The sequence below is a fragment of the Embiotoca jacksoni genome, unplaced genomic scaffold (genome assembly GCF_022577435.1).
Source record: "Embiotoca jacksoni isolate LCO1_2020_lvr unplaced genomic scaffold, fEmbJac1.0.p SCAF_50, whole genome shotgun sequence".
Lineage (NCBI taxonomy): Eukaryota > Metazoa > Chordata > Actinopteri > Embiotocidae > Embiotoca > Embiotoca jacksoni.
The window spans coordinates 579,900-600,018 of record NW_027185404.1 but is presented as its reverse complement, the minus strand read 5'-3'; the positions used below and the strand labels follow the sequence as shown (position 1 = coordinate 600,018).

Here is a 20,119-nt window from a genome sequence, read left to right as displayed (position 1 = left end):
AATCTGGGTTTGACGCTGGTCTCTAATACAGTCTGTCCTCTCACCGCACGCATTTTATTTTGAAAGAACGATGCCTGATTTCCGGATTAACTCGCGCTGACTGTTCACACGGACCTCAACCTCAACCAATCACAGGCCAGAGGGACCCTACCGCCGATCCAATCTAAGGACCCTGGCGGGGGATGAAGTTTCCCGGGTTCCGGCCGACAGCTGCCGGAAGTGGCGTGATGTGTTGTTGTCGCGAGGGGTCTGCTGGGAAAGTTTGAAAGGGACGCCATTTTGGTGTGAGGAGCAGAGGAGGAGCAGCGTAGGTTATCAAAGAGCCGGACGGATTTTCAGGTACAGTAGATGTCCAGTGGGCAGGTCGGGGAGGAAGGGGGGAGACCGTCCGGGACCTGGTACCGGGACCTGGTTCCGGTGTCACGGTTTCACGGTGAGATATCTGAACCAGCAGTGCGGCAGCTGATGAGCTCGCTGCAAAGCTAGTGAGCTGTGACCGTTGGCACAGATCCATTTTGTTGTGTTTGACGGAGAGATGTTGTGGTCACAGAGAACCGGCGAGGTAAAATGCATCTGAACAGAACACTGTATGTACCATGAACAGGTCCAGATCCAGTCCTGACCTGGTCCCTGACAGCAGGGCAGCGTTAGCTCCTGCAGCTAATCAGTGGAGAGGAGTTCAGCACGAGCTCTTCTCCAGCCCGGTGAAAACGGCTGCGGTCCCGCTGCCTGATCAAGAACTCCTCCGAACTATGAGAGGAGATCTGTAGCTGGCATTGTGTACAACACTGATGGTACCGTCTAATTACTGGAGGGCGGAACTCTAATCTTTAACACTGTTGTGGTTTGAACCTTCACCACTTCCTGTTGAACAGAAGATGACAGAAGTTGGAGGTGGACACCACACCTTCACCCAGTCTGCAGGTGGTGCTGACCAGCTGGTCCATCATCCCAGGAGGCGGTCAGGTTCTGTGTGTAGCTGAGCTCTGGACCTGCTCCACTGATGAGCTGGTGCTCCACTGATCTTCAGATGTCTTGAACTGCTTGTTTCACCGTTAAATCTTGTCAAAACCTCACAGCCTGTCCTCCTCCAGCTGTTCTGGTTCTCTGAGCTGTCAGAGATCCAGCTGTTCATCATGGAGGCCATGATCAGCTGTGGGTTTTTTGTTCCAGCATGCACTGGGGCAGCAGGTTCATGTACTGTACGTTTCCCTTCCTGTGTCTGCTGGTATAGATGTTGATGTTCTCGAAGTATTGGTGCCACAGTATATCGATATATAAAGTGTGTCATCATTTCTCATCTGATATCATAATTAAAACATCACTCAGTGAGATAGACATCCATCTGATAATGCCCTGATGCCTGGGGGGGGGGGGGGGGGGGGTCACCTTGATGTCTGATAGGTCACCCTGGTGCAGGGGGGTCACCCTGACAGGTGTCAATCAGGTATATTGAGGTTAGAGGTTATCTCTGTTTGAAGAACAGCTCCTGATCTGGGACAGGTGGCTTTTCTTTGGACCATGGGACTCTCAGTACATCACAGGATTCAATGTTATATTTAGTTTTATTGTAGTTTCATAGTGATGTCATCCACCGAACCAAAGACTGCAGATGGAAATTCTTTCATTCGCAAATGTGTTACAAAGAGCCTCTCTGATTAAATACCTCTGAACTTTGTCCCTTACAAATAAATAGAGCAAGAGTTTAATAACAAGCCACCTATAAATCCAGCACTCTGTCACAGTATAGGAAACATTTTCATCCACTGGCCCATATAAAGAGTTGGATTCTGTTCATGTTGGTTCTGCGGGTCAGGGTTAACTGGAGCAGATCTGAATCACAGGCAGATCTATGAATTATTTTTCACTTTAATATTCTTGCGCGACATTTGCCCTACTAAATGCTATGTACCTCAGCATCCAGCAGATGGCAGTCACGTTCACAGGTGGTCGGATACACATGTACCTGCTAGACGTTAACATTACATTACATTTCATTTAGTTGACGCTTTTATCCAAAGCGACTTACAATAAGTGCATTTCAACCATGAGGGTACAAAACCCAGAACAACAGGAATCAAGAAAATACAATTTCTTCAAGAAAGCCAAACTACAAAGTTCTATCAGTAAGTGTCATTTTAAGTGCTACTAAAGTTCTACTGTTCAAGGTAAAGTCGGAAGAGGTGTGTTTTTAGTTTGCGGCGGAAGATGTACAGAGTTTCTGCTGTCCTGATGTTGGTGGGGAGCTCATTCCACCATTTAGGAGCCAGGACAGCAAACAGTCATGATTTAACAGAGCCAGCAGTCATAATGGACTCACACAGGAGAACTACATCAGCTGAGATGTGACACTTTGGCTCAGCTGTATGTTTTGATTTCATAATTATGGAAATATATCCAGACATATATGGAGGTCACAGCAGGAGGTGATGGCAGGAAGTGAGCTTTGCTGTAAAATGACTCTTTCCTCTGTTTAAAACAGAGTAAATTAACAAATTAACACTGTGAAGTTTTGCTCAGTAGAATAAATATGTTGTCGTAGATGCTCGGCCTCATGATGAGTGAAAGCATCTCACTCGCGCTCTGATCGTGTTGCGTCCAACTCCTCAGACACGATGGCGAGTCCAGGGAAAGACAACTACAGGATGAAGAGCTACAAGAACAAAGCGCTGAATCCTCAGGAGATGCGTCGGAGGAGAGAGGAGGAGGGAATCCAGCTACGCAAACAGAAGAGAGAGGAGCAGGTAAACACTGGATTATCATCCTTCTTACGTTGAACTGAATGCATGAAACAGCATGAAGGACACACTTCATGATTCTGTTAAATGTCGATACAGCGGTGCCAGATGCCTTCGGCTAAAACTCGAAAACACTCCGTTCAGGAAATTGTTATGATGTGATCACAGAAATGAACGAAAATTCAAACAATGTTTAAAATAGTCACTGAAGCTTTCAATTTAGCAAAATTACTGCTATCTTTCTGCACATAAAGGTCGTGAACAGAATCTCTGCTGAAAGTGTGACACTAAAGAATTCCTGCAAAACAAAACTCGCTTTATCAGCTAAAATAACTCCTCATTTATCATCAGTATGTGTTTATAATCATTTACAGTCAACCTCTCTTCATCATTGAATCAAAACACGCCGGCTGACCGGAACGACAGGAAGTGAGCGGTTTTGTGGGAAATTAGTTCTTATCATGTGTTAATTAGTTTTTCTCCACACTAAGAGACTGCACTTTGTTTTTGTGTTGAATTATTATGATTTAAAAAGCATTCAAAGCTCTTATTTTGACAGAGTATTTAACTTGTAGTCGACATAACTTTTTAACTTCAGAGGACAAAAAACAGAACTGGCCTGTGAGCAAACATTTAACTAAATCAAGTCCTGTTTGATTATCTAATAAGACAAATAAAAATCGATTATTTGTTTGATTAAAAAGTTAGTGAAGCCGGGCAAAGTGATGGTAGAAAAGCTCCTTAAAGGCATCTTCCTCTCCAGTGTTTCGATCATGTGTAGGTGAACAGCCTGATACAGCAGCAGCAGGACGGAAGTGAAGTGACATCACTTCCTGTGTCTGTTTCAAATTAAAAGCCTGATTTCCTCAGTGGTGAAGGTAATCCTGTGACCTTGACTCTGCGCCCACAGCTGTTCAAGAGGAGAAACGTGTGCGTCCCGTCGGCTGACGAGTCGATGCTGGAGTGTCCGATTCAGGATCCAGACATCAGCTCCACGGTGCCCATCACGGCTGTAAGTGCTGCTTCAAATGGATGTATCTAACCTACTGGGATCTGCCTGAGCTCTGATAATCACTGTATACATGCTACAGTGTGATGCTAACCTGGTCATCACTGTTGATCTGATGTGCAGGACGGGGTCATCACAGCCGACATGATTCAGATGATCTTCTCTGAAGATGCGGACCAGCAGCTCGTCGCCACACAGAAGTTTAGGAAGTTACTCTCCAAAGGTTTGTTCTGCAGCACGTCCTTAACTAGATCTGAAAGTACCGGTCTCTTCATTCAGTGAACTACCGGACCACATTGATTTACATTATTCACTGTGTGATGAATGACACGGACGCCACTGAACATACGACAACGTTCAAACGTAGACAAAAACACATCCTAGCATGTTGGATATCTTTCTGGCAAACGTTGGTGATCTGCAACACCTTCTTCTTCTCTCGTTGTTTGGACCGGGTCGTGTTCAGAGCAGCTGACCTGTGTTTGTTCTGTGCAGAGCCCAACCCGCCCATCGATGAGGTCATTTCCACTCCCGGTGTCGTGACTCGTTTTGTGGAGTTCCTGAAGAGGAGTGAAAACTGCACTCTGCAGGTGAGAGCTTCACGTGAAGGATCATGCGTCTCTTCAGATATGCAGATTTTAAAGTGACTCATTTCAGACTGTGCGTTAACTGAATCTTTTCTTCCGTGCATCACGTGTGCGTCCGACAGTTCGAGGCAGCATGGGCTCTGACCAACATCGCCTCCGGTACCTTCCTGCACACCAAGGTGGTGATCGAAACAGGAGCCGTTCCTATTTTCATCGAGCTGCTGAACTCCGAGTACGAGGACGTCCAGGAGCAGGTGAGGGCCCGACTCGGCGTTTATTAAACACAAAACGTGTCTTTAGAATTCGTCCTTTTCTACTCGCAGTGTTGAGTCACGATGCAGGACTGTGTCGTTCGTGATCCCAGCGTGGTAACAGACTGATTTATCCATAAACAGTCTGAACAGATTCACAGCAGGAGATCTTCACTGTGACAAACTTTCAAAGTGGAAACTTACTGACTGTCCTTAATTATTCCCAAAAGTCACAACATGAATTGAGTTGACGGATCCTGGACTGCAGAAACATTCATGTTTACAGTGTGTACAGTCTCACAGGCAGAGCTGAGCAGCTGACTGGACCCTGGGACAGTGTGTGTCCTGCTGGACAGCGTGTTGACTGAGTGTTGTGTTACAGGCTGTGTGGGCGCTGGGGAACATAGCAGGAGACAACGCTGAGTGCAGAGACTACGTCCTCAACTGTGGCATCCTGCCGTCCCTGCAGCAGTGAGTCCCTCTGTCTCTGTCTGTCTCTCTGTCCTCCTGTCCCTCTGTCTACCTCTATCTGTCTGAATCTGTGAGATGTGGTAACCCGTCTCCGTGTTGTCCTGTCCAGGCTGCTGGCTAAGTCCAACCGTCTCACCACGACCCGTAATGCGGTGTGGGCTCTGTCCAACCTGTGCAGAGGGAAGAACCCTCCTCCAGAGTTTGCTAAGGTGAGTCTATCTGTCTCAACTCCTGAAGACAATTTTCCTGATGTCAGCTTGCAGAGCAGTTGTAGAGCTCCAATGTTGAACCGTCCTTGTTGTCTCAGGTGTCTCCGTGTCTAAGCGTTCTGTCCAGGCTACTGTTCAGCAGTGATCCAGATGTTCTGGCTGATGCCTGCTGGGCTCTGTCCTACCTGTCTGACGGCCCCAACGAGAAGATCCAGACGGTCATCGACTCCGGTGTCTGCCGCAGGCTGGTGGAGCTGCTCATGTAAGACACGGGGACGTCCACACTGTCGGCGCAGACTGTAAAAATGTTCGTAGCTTCTGTTCTGAAAAATGGTTCCGATGCAGAAGTGTCTTCAGCTGCAATACCAGCGAGTGCCACTAGAGGCCGGCTCTAAAAAGCCTCCGGCTCCATAGACTCCCATTCAACTTCTCTCATCAAATCCAAAGTGAATAAAATGTGTCCATCAGTTATCTCGGTGTTGTTAGATAAAGTCACTCCTTCTTATTAGTTTTCTGGAGGTCCATCTGAAAATAATCCCTCATTCATTAGAAAAGAAGATTCAAGAAGACCTGTTTTTGGGGGTATGTCTGTTTGATTGACAGGCCTGTGATGCAATCAGGTTACAGCTATCGGTGGGCGGGACGTAGTATCGTCAGGTTTCCAATCAGATCAGTCAGATCCACCTCTGGCTCCTCCCCCAGCTCGTCCAAATATGGTCACTTCCTGCTCCAAACCGCTCCGAACTAGCAAGATGGTGACGGACAGAATCTGAACTGGAGGATTCATAACGTTCACAAACCAACAATGACGTCATCCCTGGTTGCTGGTTGCTGATTGCTGTAGGACAGTGAGGAGGAACAGGCCAGCTGAACGGCAGAATCTCAGGCTGACGTGTGTCCTTTGGACCAGATGTCACAGTAGAGATTCTCTAAAATACACCGATCGGCACGAGTAACTGTTTCCCTTCATGTCTACAGTGGAGTGTCGGGTACAAAGTTAGATCAGAATCCGCATGAACAGACCATGTGGCGATACGTGGGAGTTATTTGTTTTTGAAAGTGAAACAGCACCGAGGCTCTTCATGCAGACTGCAGAGGATGGAGATGTCCATCATCAGACTAACCACACAGCCTCCATTAAATATGCTCGCTTTCTCAGCGTTTTGTTGGGAAGGAAGCCAGATTAAATTAAAGACCTGTGGCGGTCTGCATTTTTAAGGACACACCCTCCCAATGACACACAAACAGACACACACACACTCCACTGTCTGTTGGCCGACCCTCCCCACCTCCACCACAGTACAGAAGAGAAAGTCAGGGTTTCGGGTTCACATGACTGAGCTGCTGCTCTGACGAGAGGTTGCACTCTGTCTGAATTTAAGAAACCAGATTTTTCAGAGCTCTGAGATGTGTGTGCACAGTGACACAGACTGATAAAGATGACTATGGACTTGGTTTGAACTGTGCGCAGTATATATTTAACTGAGCTGTGTGTCTCATGTACTTCAGTGTATACTCAGACTTAAAGGTTCTGTAGCTCCAGCGGTTCCTTTGGAGGTTCTGCTGCCTGTAAATTGTACGTTACTCTTTGTCAGACTAAGCCTGGCTCGACCACCACACACTTCACACTATGACTGACTTTGATGCTTGACTTTGATGTTTGATGCTCTGCATGAACAACACAGCACCGACCAGTTTTTATTTTCTGTGCAGATCCACTCTGAAGTCTCCTCAGTCGTTGTAGGAGGATTCATTATTTCCAATTCTGTTGAATCTAATTAAAAGTCCTGAATGAGTCCAATGTTTAGTTTACGGAGAGATGGGGCAGATTTCAGAAGAAAATGATTCCCATTGGTTCTGTCTGTAACCTCAACTGTGTGTGTGTGTGTGTGTGTGTGTGTGTGTGTTTTCTTCCAGGCACAGTGACTATAAGGTGGTCTCTCCTGCTTTGCGTGCGGTGGGCAACATAGTAACAGGAGATGACATCCAGACTCAGGTACTCATCAGCTGCTTCACTTCCTGTCTTCATCAGTTCACACAGCTGTGAGATATAACTGCTGCCCTCGTGTGTGTGTGTGTGTGTGTGTGTGTGTGTGTGTGTGTGTGTGTGTTCTCAGGTAATCCTAAACTGCTCAGCGCTGCCGTGCCTGCTGCATCTCCTCAGCAGTCCTAAGGAGTCCATCAAGAAAGAGGCGTGCTGGACGGTGTCCAACATCACAGCTGGGAACAGAGCTCAGATTCAGGTAGAGGCCACTTCACCTGCTTTTACTGTGGCGACAGGAAGTGCTACTGTGAGGCTCCATGATGCTGACAGCATCTCTTCTCCCGTCAGAACGTGATCGACGCCAACATCTTCCCGGTCCTGATCGAGATCCTTCAGAAGGCCGAGTTCCGCACGAGGAAGGAGGCAGCGTGGGCGATTACCAACGCCACCTCCGGGGGCACTCCTGCACAGATAAGGTCTGTTTACATCTCTATGACTGACTGACTGACTGACTGGGGGGGGGGGAAATAAACAAACTTCCGGTTTGTTAAAGTGTCAGAACGCTGTGCTGTGTGTGAAAACAGGTACCTGGTGTCTCTGAATGCCATCAAACCCATGTGTGACCTGCTGACCGTGATGGACTCCAAGATCGTGCAGGTGTCCCTGAACGGCCTGGAGAACATCCTGCGGCTCGGAGAGCAGGAGGCCAAACAGAATGGAACCGGCATCAACCCGTACTGCGCACTCATCGAGGAGGCTTATGGTACGACTCGGAGACACACTGAACATGCAGACGCTGTTAAAGTCATATTACACAACAAAATAATATAATACTGCAACATAATATAATACTGCAAAATAATGTAATACTGCAAAATAATATAACACAACAGAATAATATAACACAACAGAATAATATAACACAACAAAATAATATAACACAACAGAATAATATAACACAACAAAATAATAATATAACACAATAAAATGATATAACACAACAAAATCATAAATAGTGTGTGTGTGTGTGTGTGTGTGTGTGTGTGTGTGTGTCCGTCCCTCCCTGCAGGTCTGGACAAAATCGAGTTCCTGCAGAGCCACGAGAACCAGGAGATCTACCAGAAGGCCTTCGACCTCATCGAGCACTACTTCGGCGTAGAGGAGGAGGACGCCAGCTTGGCCCCCCAAGTGGACCAGAACCAGGGCCAGTTTGTCTTCCAGCAGCAGGAGGGACCCATGGAGGGGTTCCACCTCTGAGCCGCCTCCTTCTGTTGGTCTGTGGACTCTCCTGGACCCGGTCTCGTGTCTGCAGACCGTCTCCTCTGCTATGCCTTCACAGCTCCACCCGCTCTGGAGACAGAGAGACATTAGAGACAGCAGAGGTGGACAGTGAGCTGCTGATAGAGACAGAGACAGCTGGTTTCCTCCCACCTGTTGATTTAGTGCTGCAGTCTGATGTTCCTTCGGCTTCCTGTCATCTTATCGTATCATCTAAACCATGTAATGATGTTTGTGTTCTGGTTAGAAGCTGCAGTCTCCAGTTCAGCCTCCGTATCCCTTTTTGAATGTGAAACTACCTCTTCAGTCTTCAGACAGACAGACAGACAGACAGACAGACAGACAGGAGGGACAGGAGTGAAGCATCACTCTTCTTTTCTTCTGGCTGCACTCAGTCCTGAAGACACCCTCCGAGTTTAGATTCAGGCAGCAGCACTGGATGTCCTGCTGCTGCACATGCTCTGAGACGAGCACCTGAAGACTGGAGCTCCTCCTCTTGCTCTGGAGCTCCTCCTCCTGCTCTCCTCTCCGCTCTGACCAGAGGCGTCCTGGATGATGAACCAGCTGCAATCTCGTGTGTTTGCTGCTTCTTTGAGATTTTGGATCCTTTCAGCAGCTCGATCAGGGCGAGGCGGCGTTACAAGATGCAGTCTGAGAAACAATTGTAATGAAATGAGAAGCTTGTTCCTCTGAACGATGTGATCTATCTTAATTTATTTGTCCTGCTGTTTCCTGGGTGTGATGGACTTGCAGAGTGTCTTTGAGGGTTTGTATATTATATATACATGTAGGACAGAGTGGAGGTGGTTGTGGGGGGTGTGGTGCGTCTCCAGTCCATCTCTGCTTCCTCTCTTTAGTTTGGCCTTCATCTCCTCTCTCCTTCACACTTTGACGCTAAAGGTTTCATGTTCATCTGAAGATGGAAGCCCAGTGTTTTCACCCTGAACCTGGTCTGACAGGTGGAGATCTGAACAGAAAATCAATCTATATTTATGTGAAATAGAAAATATTTGTAATGCAGAGATGCCGTGGAGCACATTGAGTGGTGTATAGTTTTCTAATCCTCCTGGTTTGTATGATTGTCGATCTTTTTTTTTTTTTCTTTTTTTTTTTTCTTTTTTTTTAAGCTCTGCCTCGTTTTTCTGTTTCCTGTTTGGGATGAACTTGCAGTGTTCCTGTGGCTCTCAGTAGAAAACGTGTTCAGCCGGTGTGCAGCAGTAAGTGACTTACTAACACCGACTGGATGGCCTGCCAGTGAGGCTGTCTGTGGAAATGCCTGCTCCTCTGTTGGGACACGCACACCTGTATAATGTACAGAGAATGAATAAACGGATCTGTTGGATACAAACCGAACACACCTGTGTCAGGTTTTTTACTCCAGGAGCCTTGTCACACTGATCGCCATGGTTACCATTGGTTTACTGATGCTGATCGCCACGGTTACTGCTGGTTTACTGACACTGATCACCATGGTTACCACTGGTTTACTGACAGTGGTCAGACTGCTTTTATTAAACATTAACGGATGGATGACAGGTAAATGATGATGATGATGATGATGAAGTTATGTGTTAATGTAGAATCAGGGTGTCAGTAAATTGCTTTAGTTGAGGTGATATACACAGTGAGTGATGATGATGGCGATGACGTCATAAAGTGGATGAGTTCCTCTGTAGGATATGTGACTACACGAAGAGTAACACTGAAGTAATGAAGTCGATGGTGAAACTGAGAGAAAAGTTGTTTATTATAATGTTATTTTTAAATTGAAAGGACAAAAAAAAAAAAAAAGTATACATGTGGATTAAAATAATAGAAAACATTAAATATACATATGAGTACATTATGACCAAACAGTGTCCTACTGTTTGAGGACTCTTGGCCTGTGAACACGCGTCACGTGACCGATCAGAAACCCCGCAGGCTGATTATTGTGACGTCATTACGAGAGATAATAGCCGGGGGGCTCAGATGGATCCGAGCCAGCGCGTCTTTCTTCCTCCGCTCTTCGCTGCAGTTTCTGTTGAGCTGCCTCTGCGCTGCCTGCACTGAGAAAAGGCTGCGGGGGCCATTTCAGCTGCCCGCTTCCCACAATCCTCCTCGCTCCTGGCACACAGTGTATATACACACACACACACACACACACACACAGAGACAGACAGACAGCATATTGACACGGAGACCAGGATTTAAGAGGCTCTCTCTGTGTTCTGATTTCTGCTGCAGAACCGGACTGACGGGTTCCGAGCAGGGGATTTTCGCAAGAGATGAAACCTGATGACGGGCAGCAGCCTCGGGGCTGTCCACCCTCTCATCCTGGCTGCCTGACATGTTTGATGTTGTTTTTAAGAGGCCGGTTTGCATTCCAGCTCATTAAATTCCAGCCTTTGTTTACGCCTGCCTGACGCACAGCGACCTGTCAACACATCGATGTGAAATAATCTTCACGAACAGAGCAGAGAAAACACACAACTCCAGTTTGTTTCTGGCTGTTTGGAAGTTAAACTTCTCTGGATGGAGGAGACTCAAAAAGGTCCCAAATGCATATTAACAACCAAGATTTACAGACGTTCACAAGGATTTACGCATCATTTTGGGTTCCAACAAACACACCAATCCAGAACAATCTGAACTCACGTGAAACGATTCCACAAGACCTGAACGGAATATTTTCCCTTTAAAAACATGTTTTTGTGACATTTTCTGATATTTATTTACAGCTCGTCCTCAGATCTGAAACACGCATCACGTCACGTTTATTTTGAAGACTCTTAACGTCTCAGCTGCTCACAGATCCATTCATAAAAACACGCTACATTTGAGTGTAGGTGGAAAACCGAGACTTCTGGACTCTCAGGGAATTCATGTGTAACTTCAAACTCGAAAAGATGTGTTTATAAAACTACAGAACAGCTGGTCACCTCTGGATTAGAGCGGAAACATTTACAGCATTAAATATAGATATGAATACATGTTTCAGTGAGCTGCTGCTCGCCGGTGGACTTTATTCTGCTGCTGGGAAACAGAAAATGTTCCCTTCGCGTTAGGCCTGTGTTTCCAGAGTATCATCAGATCTGCTTCTTTATAGCACCTTCGCCTCCATCATCACCGTGACGATGACGTCACCACACCCTGCTCTTCACTAGAAATATACTTCCTGCCCGCATCGCTGTCGTGCCAATAGTGACGTTCAAGCACACCCTCTCGTGGAATATTACTTAAAAATAGATCCACTGAGAAATCATCTTCAAAATAACTGCAGATGTGATAACGAGAGATAAAACGTTAAATAACTTTTTTTTGTTTTTTTTGCAGATGATCTACAAACAAGAATATGAAAGTTTAGTTGCACACATCACGTCCTGCACACGTTGTTTTTCAGTGGTTCACTGGTCCGATGCTTCGTGACTTCAATCTGCCTCATCATCCTTAGAAACTGTGACTCAGCACTTCTTCCAGGATCCTCTGCTGTTTTATTTGCACACAAATGAATGCGTGACCGAAGAGACGAGACGTGTTCGACAGCCACAGGAACGTGCTTCAGGTCACCTCGTCATTTAACATCCGACACGGTGACTTCTGCATGACAGACAGAGAAAAGAGAAGATGTCCGTCTACATGCTGGTGCTCCGTCTCAGACAGTGTCGCGTGCCCGAACATCTGTGCAGCACCGTGCAGCAGGTTCCGCCTCTGCAGCTCGTCACTGCTGCAGGTTTGAACGGATCAGCTGCTACTACGGAGACAGATGAACAACCGGACTGTTGCCGTGACACCGAACCCCCAGACTCAGAGACGGCCTCGGAGGTTTTGAGGGAATACTCGTAGATTTTCTTCCTGAAGGCGCTGTTGGTGTTCTGCTGCCTCTTAAAGAGGATTATGTAGCACTTTGGGAAGAAGTGACAGCTGAGGATGCCGTAGTTGGAGATGAGAATGACCACCATCTCCACGGCCGGCAGGTACACTCCGGTGGTGGTGACATAGATGGGAACGAAGAGCAGCCAGGAGATGAGGTAGAGCAGCATGCTGAAGGTGATGAACCGCGCCTCGTTGTACTGCTGCGGCAGCTTACGTCCCTTGAAGGCGCAAACGAAGCACACGAAGGCCAGGACGGCGATGTAGCCCAGCATCACCCCGAAGGCCAGGTAGGAGCCCTCGTGACAGTCTGCCAGCAGCGTGGTCGGACTCCGGGTCACGTGATTGGACGGGCTTTTGAGGACGAGCCAGCAGATGCAGGCGGCCGCCTGTAAGGCCACGCAGAAGGTGACTATGAGGTACGGCTTGTAGAGCCTCCGCAGAACCTCCTGCTGCACCGGGTCGAACTTGAAGGCCAGCAGGATCTTCAGGGTCTTCACCAGGATGCAGGAGACACACAGGGTGAAGCTGATGCCGAACAGCACCTGCCGGGCCTTACACTGGAAGCTGTTGGGTCGGCCCACGAACAGCGTGGCGCTGATGTAACTGACGACCAGAGAGAAGAGGATGACCTGGCTCAGGGGCCCTCCGGCGGCCTTCACCACCGGAGTGTCCCGCTGGTGGAGGAACAGCGCCGACACCAGCAGGGTCAGGAGGATGCCCAGAGCGGAGAAGGCGAGCAGCACCGCGGCAAAGCCGTTCTGCCAGGAAAAGGACAACCGCTTTTTGGGGACGCAGCTGGAGCTGCCCTCCGGAGACCACTCGGTGTCGAAGTCGCAGCTCAGACACTGGTCCATGTCTGCGGGGAGGAAGAACAAGGAACCGGTCACATGGCGGCTCACAGAACTCCTGGTCTGACCCGGGTCTTCAGATCACCTGGTTCTGTGTGTGTGTGTGTGTGTGTGTGTGTGTGTGTGTGTGTGGGCCCATCAGAGGATGAAGGAGGAAGACCATAAAGAGACATGATGAACTAGAGATGCTGAGCTCCAGCAGGTGGCGCTGTGTTCTGGTGGGTTCAGGTCCAGTTCATCCCTGATTGTGAGGTCACGCTGAGGTCATCAGCGATCTGTCACACTGATGAAACATAAAACTGGTTCTAACGTATGGAAACGAAACTGAGGACGGAGGAGCTGTTTACTGATGATAGCGTGTGTGTGTGTGTGTGTGTGTGTGTGTGTGTGTGTGTGTGTGTGTGTGTGTGTGTGTGTGTTACCTGTGTTGTTAGAGTAGTAGTTCTCTGTACAGTTGGTGCACTCATAACAACACGTGTGTTGACCTTCAGACGTTTTCTTAAACTCTCCAGGAACGCAGCTGTTGGAGCACTTAGAGGTGATGGACTGCAGAGGAGGACACACTGTTACACACTCTTCATCATTACACTCTTCATCACTACTCTTCATCACTTACAGGTGATGGACTGTAGAGGAGGACACACTGTTACACACTCTTCATCATTACACTCTTCATCACTACTCTTCATCACTTACAGGTGATGGACTGTAGAGGAGGACACACTGTTACACACTCTTCATCATTACACTCTTCATCACTCTTCCTCACTACTCTTCATCACTCTTCATCACTCTTTACCACTACACTTGTCATCACTCTTCATCACTACTCTTCATCACTTAGAGCTGATGAACTGTAGAGAATGAGACTGTTACACACTCTTCATCACTACTCTTCACTTAGACGTGATGGACTGTAGAGGAGGAGACACTGTTACACACTCTTCATCATTACACTCTTCCTCACTACTCTTCATCACTCTTCATCACTACTCTTCATCACTTAGAGCTGATGAACTGTAGAGAATGAGACTGTTACACACTCTTCATCACTACTCTTCACTTAGACGTGATGGACTGTAGAGGAGGAGACACTGTTACACACTCTTCATCATTACACTCTTCCTCACTACTCTTCATCACTCTTCACCACTACTCTTCATTAATCTTATTCACTACTCTTCATCACTACTCTTCATCACTCTTTACCACTGTTTTAACTGTAATCAACACGTTCTCTGTTCATAAACTGAAACTCTGAGTCAGCTTCAATGGTCTGTTTTCAGTAAATACACCATGCAGCATGTGTATGTCTCTCCTTTATGTGTGTCTCTGTCTGTCTCTCTGTGTGTCTCTGTCTGTCTCTCGGTCTGTCTGTCTGTGTGTGTACCTGTGTGTGTGTGTCTCTGTGTGTACTTGTGTGTGTGTCTGTGTTACTGTGTCTGTTTCTGTGTGTACCTGTGTGTGTGTCTCTGTTTGTCTGTGTGTGTGTGTCTGTGTGTCTCTGCGTACCTGTCTGTGTGTCTCTGTGTGTACCTGTGTGTGTGTCTCTGTGTACCTGTGTGTGTGTCTCTGTGTGTACCTGTGTGTGTGTCTCTGTTTGTCTGTGTGTGTGTGTGTCTGTGTGTCTCTGCGTACCTGTCTGTGTGTCTCTGTGTGTACCTGTGTGTGTGTGTCTCTGTGTACCTGTGTGTGTGTCTCTGTGTACCTGTGTGTGTGTGTCTCTGTGTGTACCTGTGTGTGTGTCTCTGTACCTGTAGGTCCTGGAACAGCACGGTGCTGCTATGGTTGGTGTATCTGAAGGTGTTGTTGTTTGGATGATACTCGGCCACCACATGGTGAACGTGGATGTTCCTTCCCTGCGACCTCCACATGGTGACGTCGTAGCCGAGATTCAGATCTCCTCTGCTGTCAAACTGAAATCTCTCGTCTCTCAGTCTGAAATCCTGCGAATGCAGAACCTGAAGAACCTGCAGAACACATCGCATTTAATTTCTCTACTGAGTTCCTTTAATCTGTCTTAATCCTGTTATCTCTACTTAGCAAGCACTTGAGCACAGACACACTATGAACGTGCTGCATGTGTGTTACATATCAGATCTCATTACTCCAAAAAAGCTTTCCACAGAAAGTCCCCTGAATGTTGTTCAATAAACAATAAATATCATCAGCAAGTGCCCTCTGCTTTCAGAAACAACAAGCAGTGTTAAAGTGGAAGATGAAATGTTGGAGAAACCTTTTCAAATGTGTTCTCAGAGAACTCACATTTGTTCTGCAGGTGTGAGAGTCTCTAATCTGTGTTCAAGCTATCATATTCATGTGAACACGATTTATCCTACAGCTTCTTCCTCATCTGTTACAGGTGTGTGACACCTTATCTCTGATCTGAACTGTAACTCTAACCCTGTAATCATCACCTGGCAACAGGCCTTACCTGCCAGGGCTGCAGCGTGCCCGGGGTGCTGCAGGCTCTGCTGCTGCAGATGGAGGCCACGGCCTGAGCAATGGCGCTCACAGCCATCTCCACACTGAACACACTGTTGGCGTGTATGTGTTCTCTGAGCCTGTTCACAGCTTCAGACATCAGCTCAGAGTCTGAAAATTCTCTGCTGCTGTTCATCAGCCTGTAGATCTCCCGGAGGAGGGAGTTGTTCCCGGTGCTGCCCGGTCCAGCTGCCACCAGCCGGCTCAGGTACTCGCTGAACGAGGTCAGGTCTCCTCTTTTGAAAGTGAAGCCCACCACATGTCCTACGTCCTGCAGAGTGAGGTTCCCTGTGACGGAGCTGGAGGTGGACCAGCTGTCGCTGGCCACCCACACTCTCGTCATCGACTGCATGTTGAGTCTGGATGTCAGCACGCGATGCTGGAGCTCCTGGTACAGATACATCATGTGAGTCGGTTTGGCGAAGGACACGATGACCTGAACCTTGGGGTTCTTGAGGATGGTCTGAGCGGTGTTACTGATGGCAGAGTTGATCTCCGGACTGGTCACTGACTGAGGCAGGACGGATTTAAAGGCCACACAGATGCCCCTCTCAGACGCCTCTGTGACGAAGTGATCCAGAGCCGACCGGCCATAATCTCCGTCGGTGGTGACGATTCCCACCCAGTTCCATCTGAAGGTGCTGAGCAGACTGGCCATGGCGGTGGTCTGGTGCCGGTCGTTGGGAATCGTCCTCATGAAGGCGGGGAAGCGGCTCTTATCGCTGAGGATGACGGCGGTGGAGGAATAACTGATCTGGAAGAGAGAAGAGCTCTCTGTTATTACTGTCGGTTAGTGAGTCACATGACCACATCCTACAGGTTCATGTAACGCCTTCATCTTTAACACCACTCTGGAGACACCTGGAGACACTGACACAGCCTGAGATGAACTACGGATGCAACATGCTGACCATGTCTCTTGACTCTGACTCCTGTCTCTTGTCTCTTGTCTCTTGTCTTTTGACTCTGACTCCTGACTCCTGTCTCTTGTCTTTTGACTCTGACTCCTGTCTCTTCTCTCTTGTCTCTTGTCTCCTGTCTTCTGTTTCCTGTTTCCTTTCTTTTGTCTCTTGTCTCTTGTCTCCTGTCTCCTGTCTTCTGTTTCCTGTCTCTTGTCTCTTGTCTTTTGACTCTGACTCCTGACTCCTGACTCCTGTCTCTTGTCTTTTGACTCTGACTCCTGTCTCTTCTCTCTTGTCTCCTGTCTTCTGTTTCCTGTCTCTTGTCTTTTGACTCTGACTCCTGACTCCTGTCTCTTGTCTTTTGACTCTGACTCCTGACTCCTGACTCCTGACTCCTGACTCCTGTCTCTTCTCTCTTGTCTCTCGTCTTCTGTTTCCTGTCTCGTGTCTCTTGTCTCTTGTCTCTTGTCTCTTGTCTCTTGTCTCTGACTCTGACTCTGACTCCTGTCTCTGACTCCTGCGTCTGACTCTGTGGTTCTCAGAACTTACTTGGGGAACCATGCTGAGAGTCAGGTGTCTGGCCACAGCGATGGATATTTCAGAGTAGGAGGCTCCGATGACGGCAATGACCGGTGGGCTGCAGGAGGAGGTGCTGCCTGCTCTACTGCAGTCGGGCTGATGGGTGAAGTCTGCTGCGGCCCTCAGAGCTGTGCTGACGTCAGAGCAGGAGTCCAGGATTCGATATCCCAGCGTCATGTTGACATCGGTCATGAGAGGGGATTTATTCACAACCTCTATAGCATTGATCATCGCCAACGCCCTCCCCAGGCGTCTCTCTTCAAACCTGTGAGGACAGTTGCAATTTAGTATTCACATTATATATACAATCCAGGTGTATAATCTATAATCCACTTTAACCCACAGCCTATCGGCTGTGTGTGTGTGTGTGTCTGTGGACTGTACCAATAAACATATCTGAGAAGTTTGAGGAACATTCACAGATGCAACGATCCAACAGTGAAAAATATGGATGAACTGAGGATGAAATGAGGATAAAATGAGGGTGAAATAAGAATGAAATGAGGATGAAAAAAGGATAAAATGAGGATAAAAAAGGATGAAATATGGATGAAATGAGGATGAAAAAGGATGAAATGAGGATGAAAAAAGGATGAAATGAGGATGAAAAAGGATGAAGTGAGTATGAAAAAAAGGACGAAATGAGGATGAAAAAAGGACGAAATGAGGATGAAAAAAGGATGAAATGAGGGTGAAATATGGATGAAATGAGGATGAAAAAAGGATGAAATGAGGATTTAAAAAAAGATGAAATGAGGATGAAAAAAGGATGAAATGAAGATAAAATGAGGATGAAAAAAGAATGAAATGAGGATGACGAGGATGAAAGGAGGATGAAAAAAGGATGAAATGAGGATGAAAAAAGGATTAAATATGGATGAAATGAGGATGAAAAAGGATTAAATGAGGATGAAAAAAGAATGAAATAAGGATTAAATGAGGATGAAATGAGGATGAAAAAAAGGACAAAATGAGGATGAAAAAAGGATGAAAAAAAAAAATCATGAAATGAGGATGAAAAAAGGATGATATGAGGATGGAGGGTTGTCTTGTTGTTATCTGAGCTCACAGTGAACTTTTCTGTTTCCAGAGCTTTAAAGCACATTTCACGGTCTTCAGTCAGACTCCAGCCCATGAAGGTGAGAAGTGTGTCATGTGACTTAATGTTGTGAGATTATACCAGTAGTGAAAGAGCTCCATGTGGATCAATAGCAGCCTCAGCTCCTCCTCCTCAGAGGTCCAGAGACAGACGGTGAGCCGGCTGCTCTATATCTTCACTACACTGCTGATAGTATCTGAACCAGGAGACACACTTCAGTCCTTCATTTGATTATAAGGGTACATTTGTCTTTCCCTCCATTCACCTTCTCAATAATTCTCTATTTCTCTATTAATGTAATGTCACTGATTTTGTCGACTCTACAGTGTAAATCTGTGTTGTCTCAGTTCTCCTTTTTTTTTTTTTATCCTGCCGGGAAGTTTAACTTCATGTTTCTATGATAATATGAATAAACGCAATAATTCTGCTCCTGTTTGGTTTTACTGTTGTTGAAAGTGGAGAACTTTTAGTTGAATTAATCACAAACTGAATACTGATGATTATTGAGTCATGGTTCACCTGACACACGGCTGCAGGTGGGGAGCGAAGGACCGGTTCTTCCTGTCGATGTCTGCGTGGATGGGAAAGATTCCTCCGATGAGAACGTCTCCTCTGGCCTCTATTCCAGCAGCATGTCCGGTCTCCAGACTGACAGCAGACAGACTGACGATGATGATGGCAGCCCAGATCTTCATCCTGTGCTGACTGTTGTCCCTCTCAGTGTGGTCTCTCAGCTGTCTCTCCCTCCTTGTCCTCTCTCTTCACCTTCACCTCCAGCAGACTGATACTCTCCTGTTTAAGCATCCTTACTTGGGTAAAAGAAAATTCTCTCCTATTTCCTCCTTCAGATTTTTGCTCTCATGTTCTCCCCTGCAGCCCCGCCCACTTCCCCATGACTGACAACAGCATGACTCACTGTTTAATATCTGTTGGCATCTCACCTTTTCTCTGTAAACACACACACACACACACACACACAAAGTTTACTACACAAATATTTAGTGTTTTCTCAGTGTGCTGACAGATTAATGTACAACTCACTTCACCCGATTCTTTTATAAATACATCATATTGTTGTCATTAGTTCTGTTATTCAGAACTATCATTATGTGTGATTGTCCCATGAACATCGTTTAATATCCAAAACTCCGTCAATGACTATACAAAGGTGTTACCCAGCAGAACAACCTTGTAGTGTGTGAATGGGACTGTGTGTGTGTGTGTGTGTGTGTGTGTGTGTGTGTGTGTGTGTGTGTGTGTGTGTGTGTGTGTGTGTGTGTGTGTGTGTGTGTGACCTAATTAATTAATCGGAAGATCTCATTTTACAGATTGTATCTTTATAATGTTATAATAATCATATCACAGATTCTCTGAGCTCATTATTGTTTGTCTGAACTACTGAACACAAACTACAAATATTTTATTTATGTGATAAAACTGTTGTCTGTTGTCTCTGCTCTCTGACTCTGGTTCTGTTAACTGTACAGATGTTCTCCACCTCTGAGTCTGGTTTCTGTTAAGAGATGTTCCATACCTCTGGTTCTGGTTCTGTTAACAGATGTTCTCATCCTCTGGTTCTGGTTCTGTTAGCAGATGTTCTCCACCTATGCTTCTGGTTCTGTTAACAGATGTTCTCCACCTCTTCTTCTGGTTCTGTTAGCAGATGTTCTCCACCTCTGATTCTGGTTCTGTTAACAGATGTTCTCCACCTCTTCTTCTGGTTCTGTTAACATATGTTCTCCACCTCTGAGTCTGGTTCTGTTAGCAGATGTTCTCCACCTTTGGTTCTGGTTCTGTTAACAGATATTCTCCAGCTCTGGCTCCC

At 46.7% G+C, this 20,119-nt stretch overlaps 2 protein-coding genes across 4 annotated transcripts; one reads left to right on the top strand and one right to left on the bottom strand.

Annotated features, from left to right (window-relative positions):
* The first annotated feature begins 233 nt into the window (after positions 1–233).
* Positions 234–9,880, top strand: kpna5 (karyopherin alpha 5 (importin alpha 6)). Of its 3 annotated transcripts, none has more exons than XM_069171990.1 (14): positions 234–339; positions 2,611–2,744; positions 3,649–3,750; positions 3,871–3,970; positions 4,243–4,337; positions 4,457–4,588; positions 4,968–5,056; positions 5,166–5,265; positions 5,364–5,527; positions 7,183–7,261; positions 7,383–7,508; positions 7,598–7,725; positions 7,834–8,012; positions 8,319–9,880. In XM_069171990.1, the coding sequence occupies exons 2-14, from the start codon at positions 2,616–2,618 to the stop codon at positions 8,504–8,506; spliced, it is 1,611 nt and encodes a 536-aa protein (XP_069028091.1). In that variant the 5' UTR covers positions 234–339; positions 2,611–2,615; the 3' UTR covers positions 8,507–9,880. The 3 variants fall into 3 exon arrangements, with proteins under 3 accessions (XP_069028091.1, XP_069028088.1, XP_069028089.1); XM_069171987.1 differs by lacking the exon at positions 234–339 and adding an exon at positions 354–433; XM_069171988.1 differs by lacking the exon at positions 234–339 and adding an exon at positions 1,369–2,126.
* Positions 9,881–10,256: 376 nt separating this feature from the next.
* gprc6a (G protein-coupled receptor, class C, group 6, member A) lies at positions 10,257–19,128 on the bottom strand. Its single transcript, XM_069171960.1, has 6 exons — positions 18,814–19,128; positions 17,166–17,460; positions 15,665–16,468; positions 14,985–15,200; positions 13,653–13,776; positions 10,257–13,238 (listed from the first exon to the last, which is right to left on the bottom strand). Exons 1-6 carry the CDS (start codon positions 18,987–18,989, stop codon positions 12,142–12,144), a joined length of 2,712 nt encoding a protein of 903 aa, XP_069028061.1. The 5' UTR covers positions 18,990–19,128; the 3' UTR covers positions 10,257–12,141.
* Between the last annotated feature and the right edge of the window lie 991 nt (positions 19,129–20,119).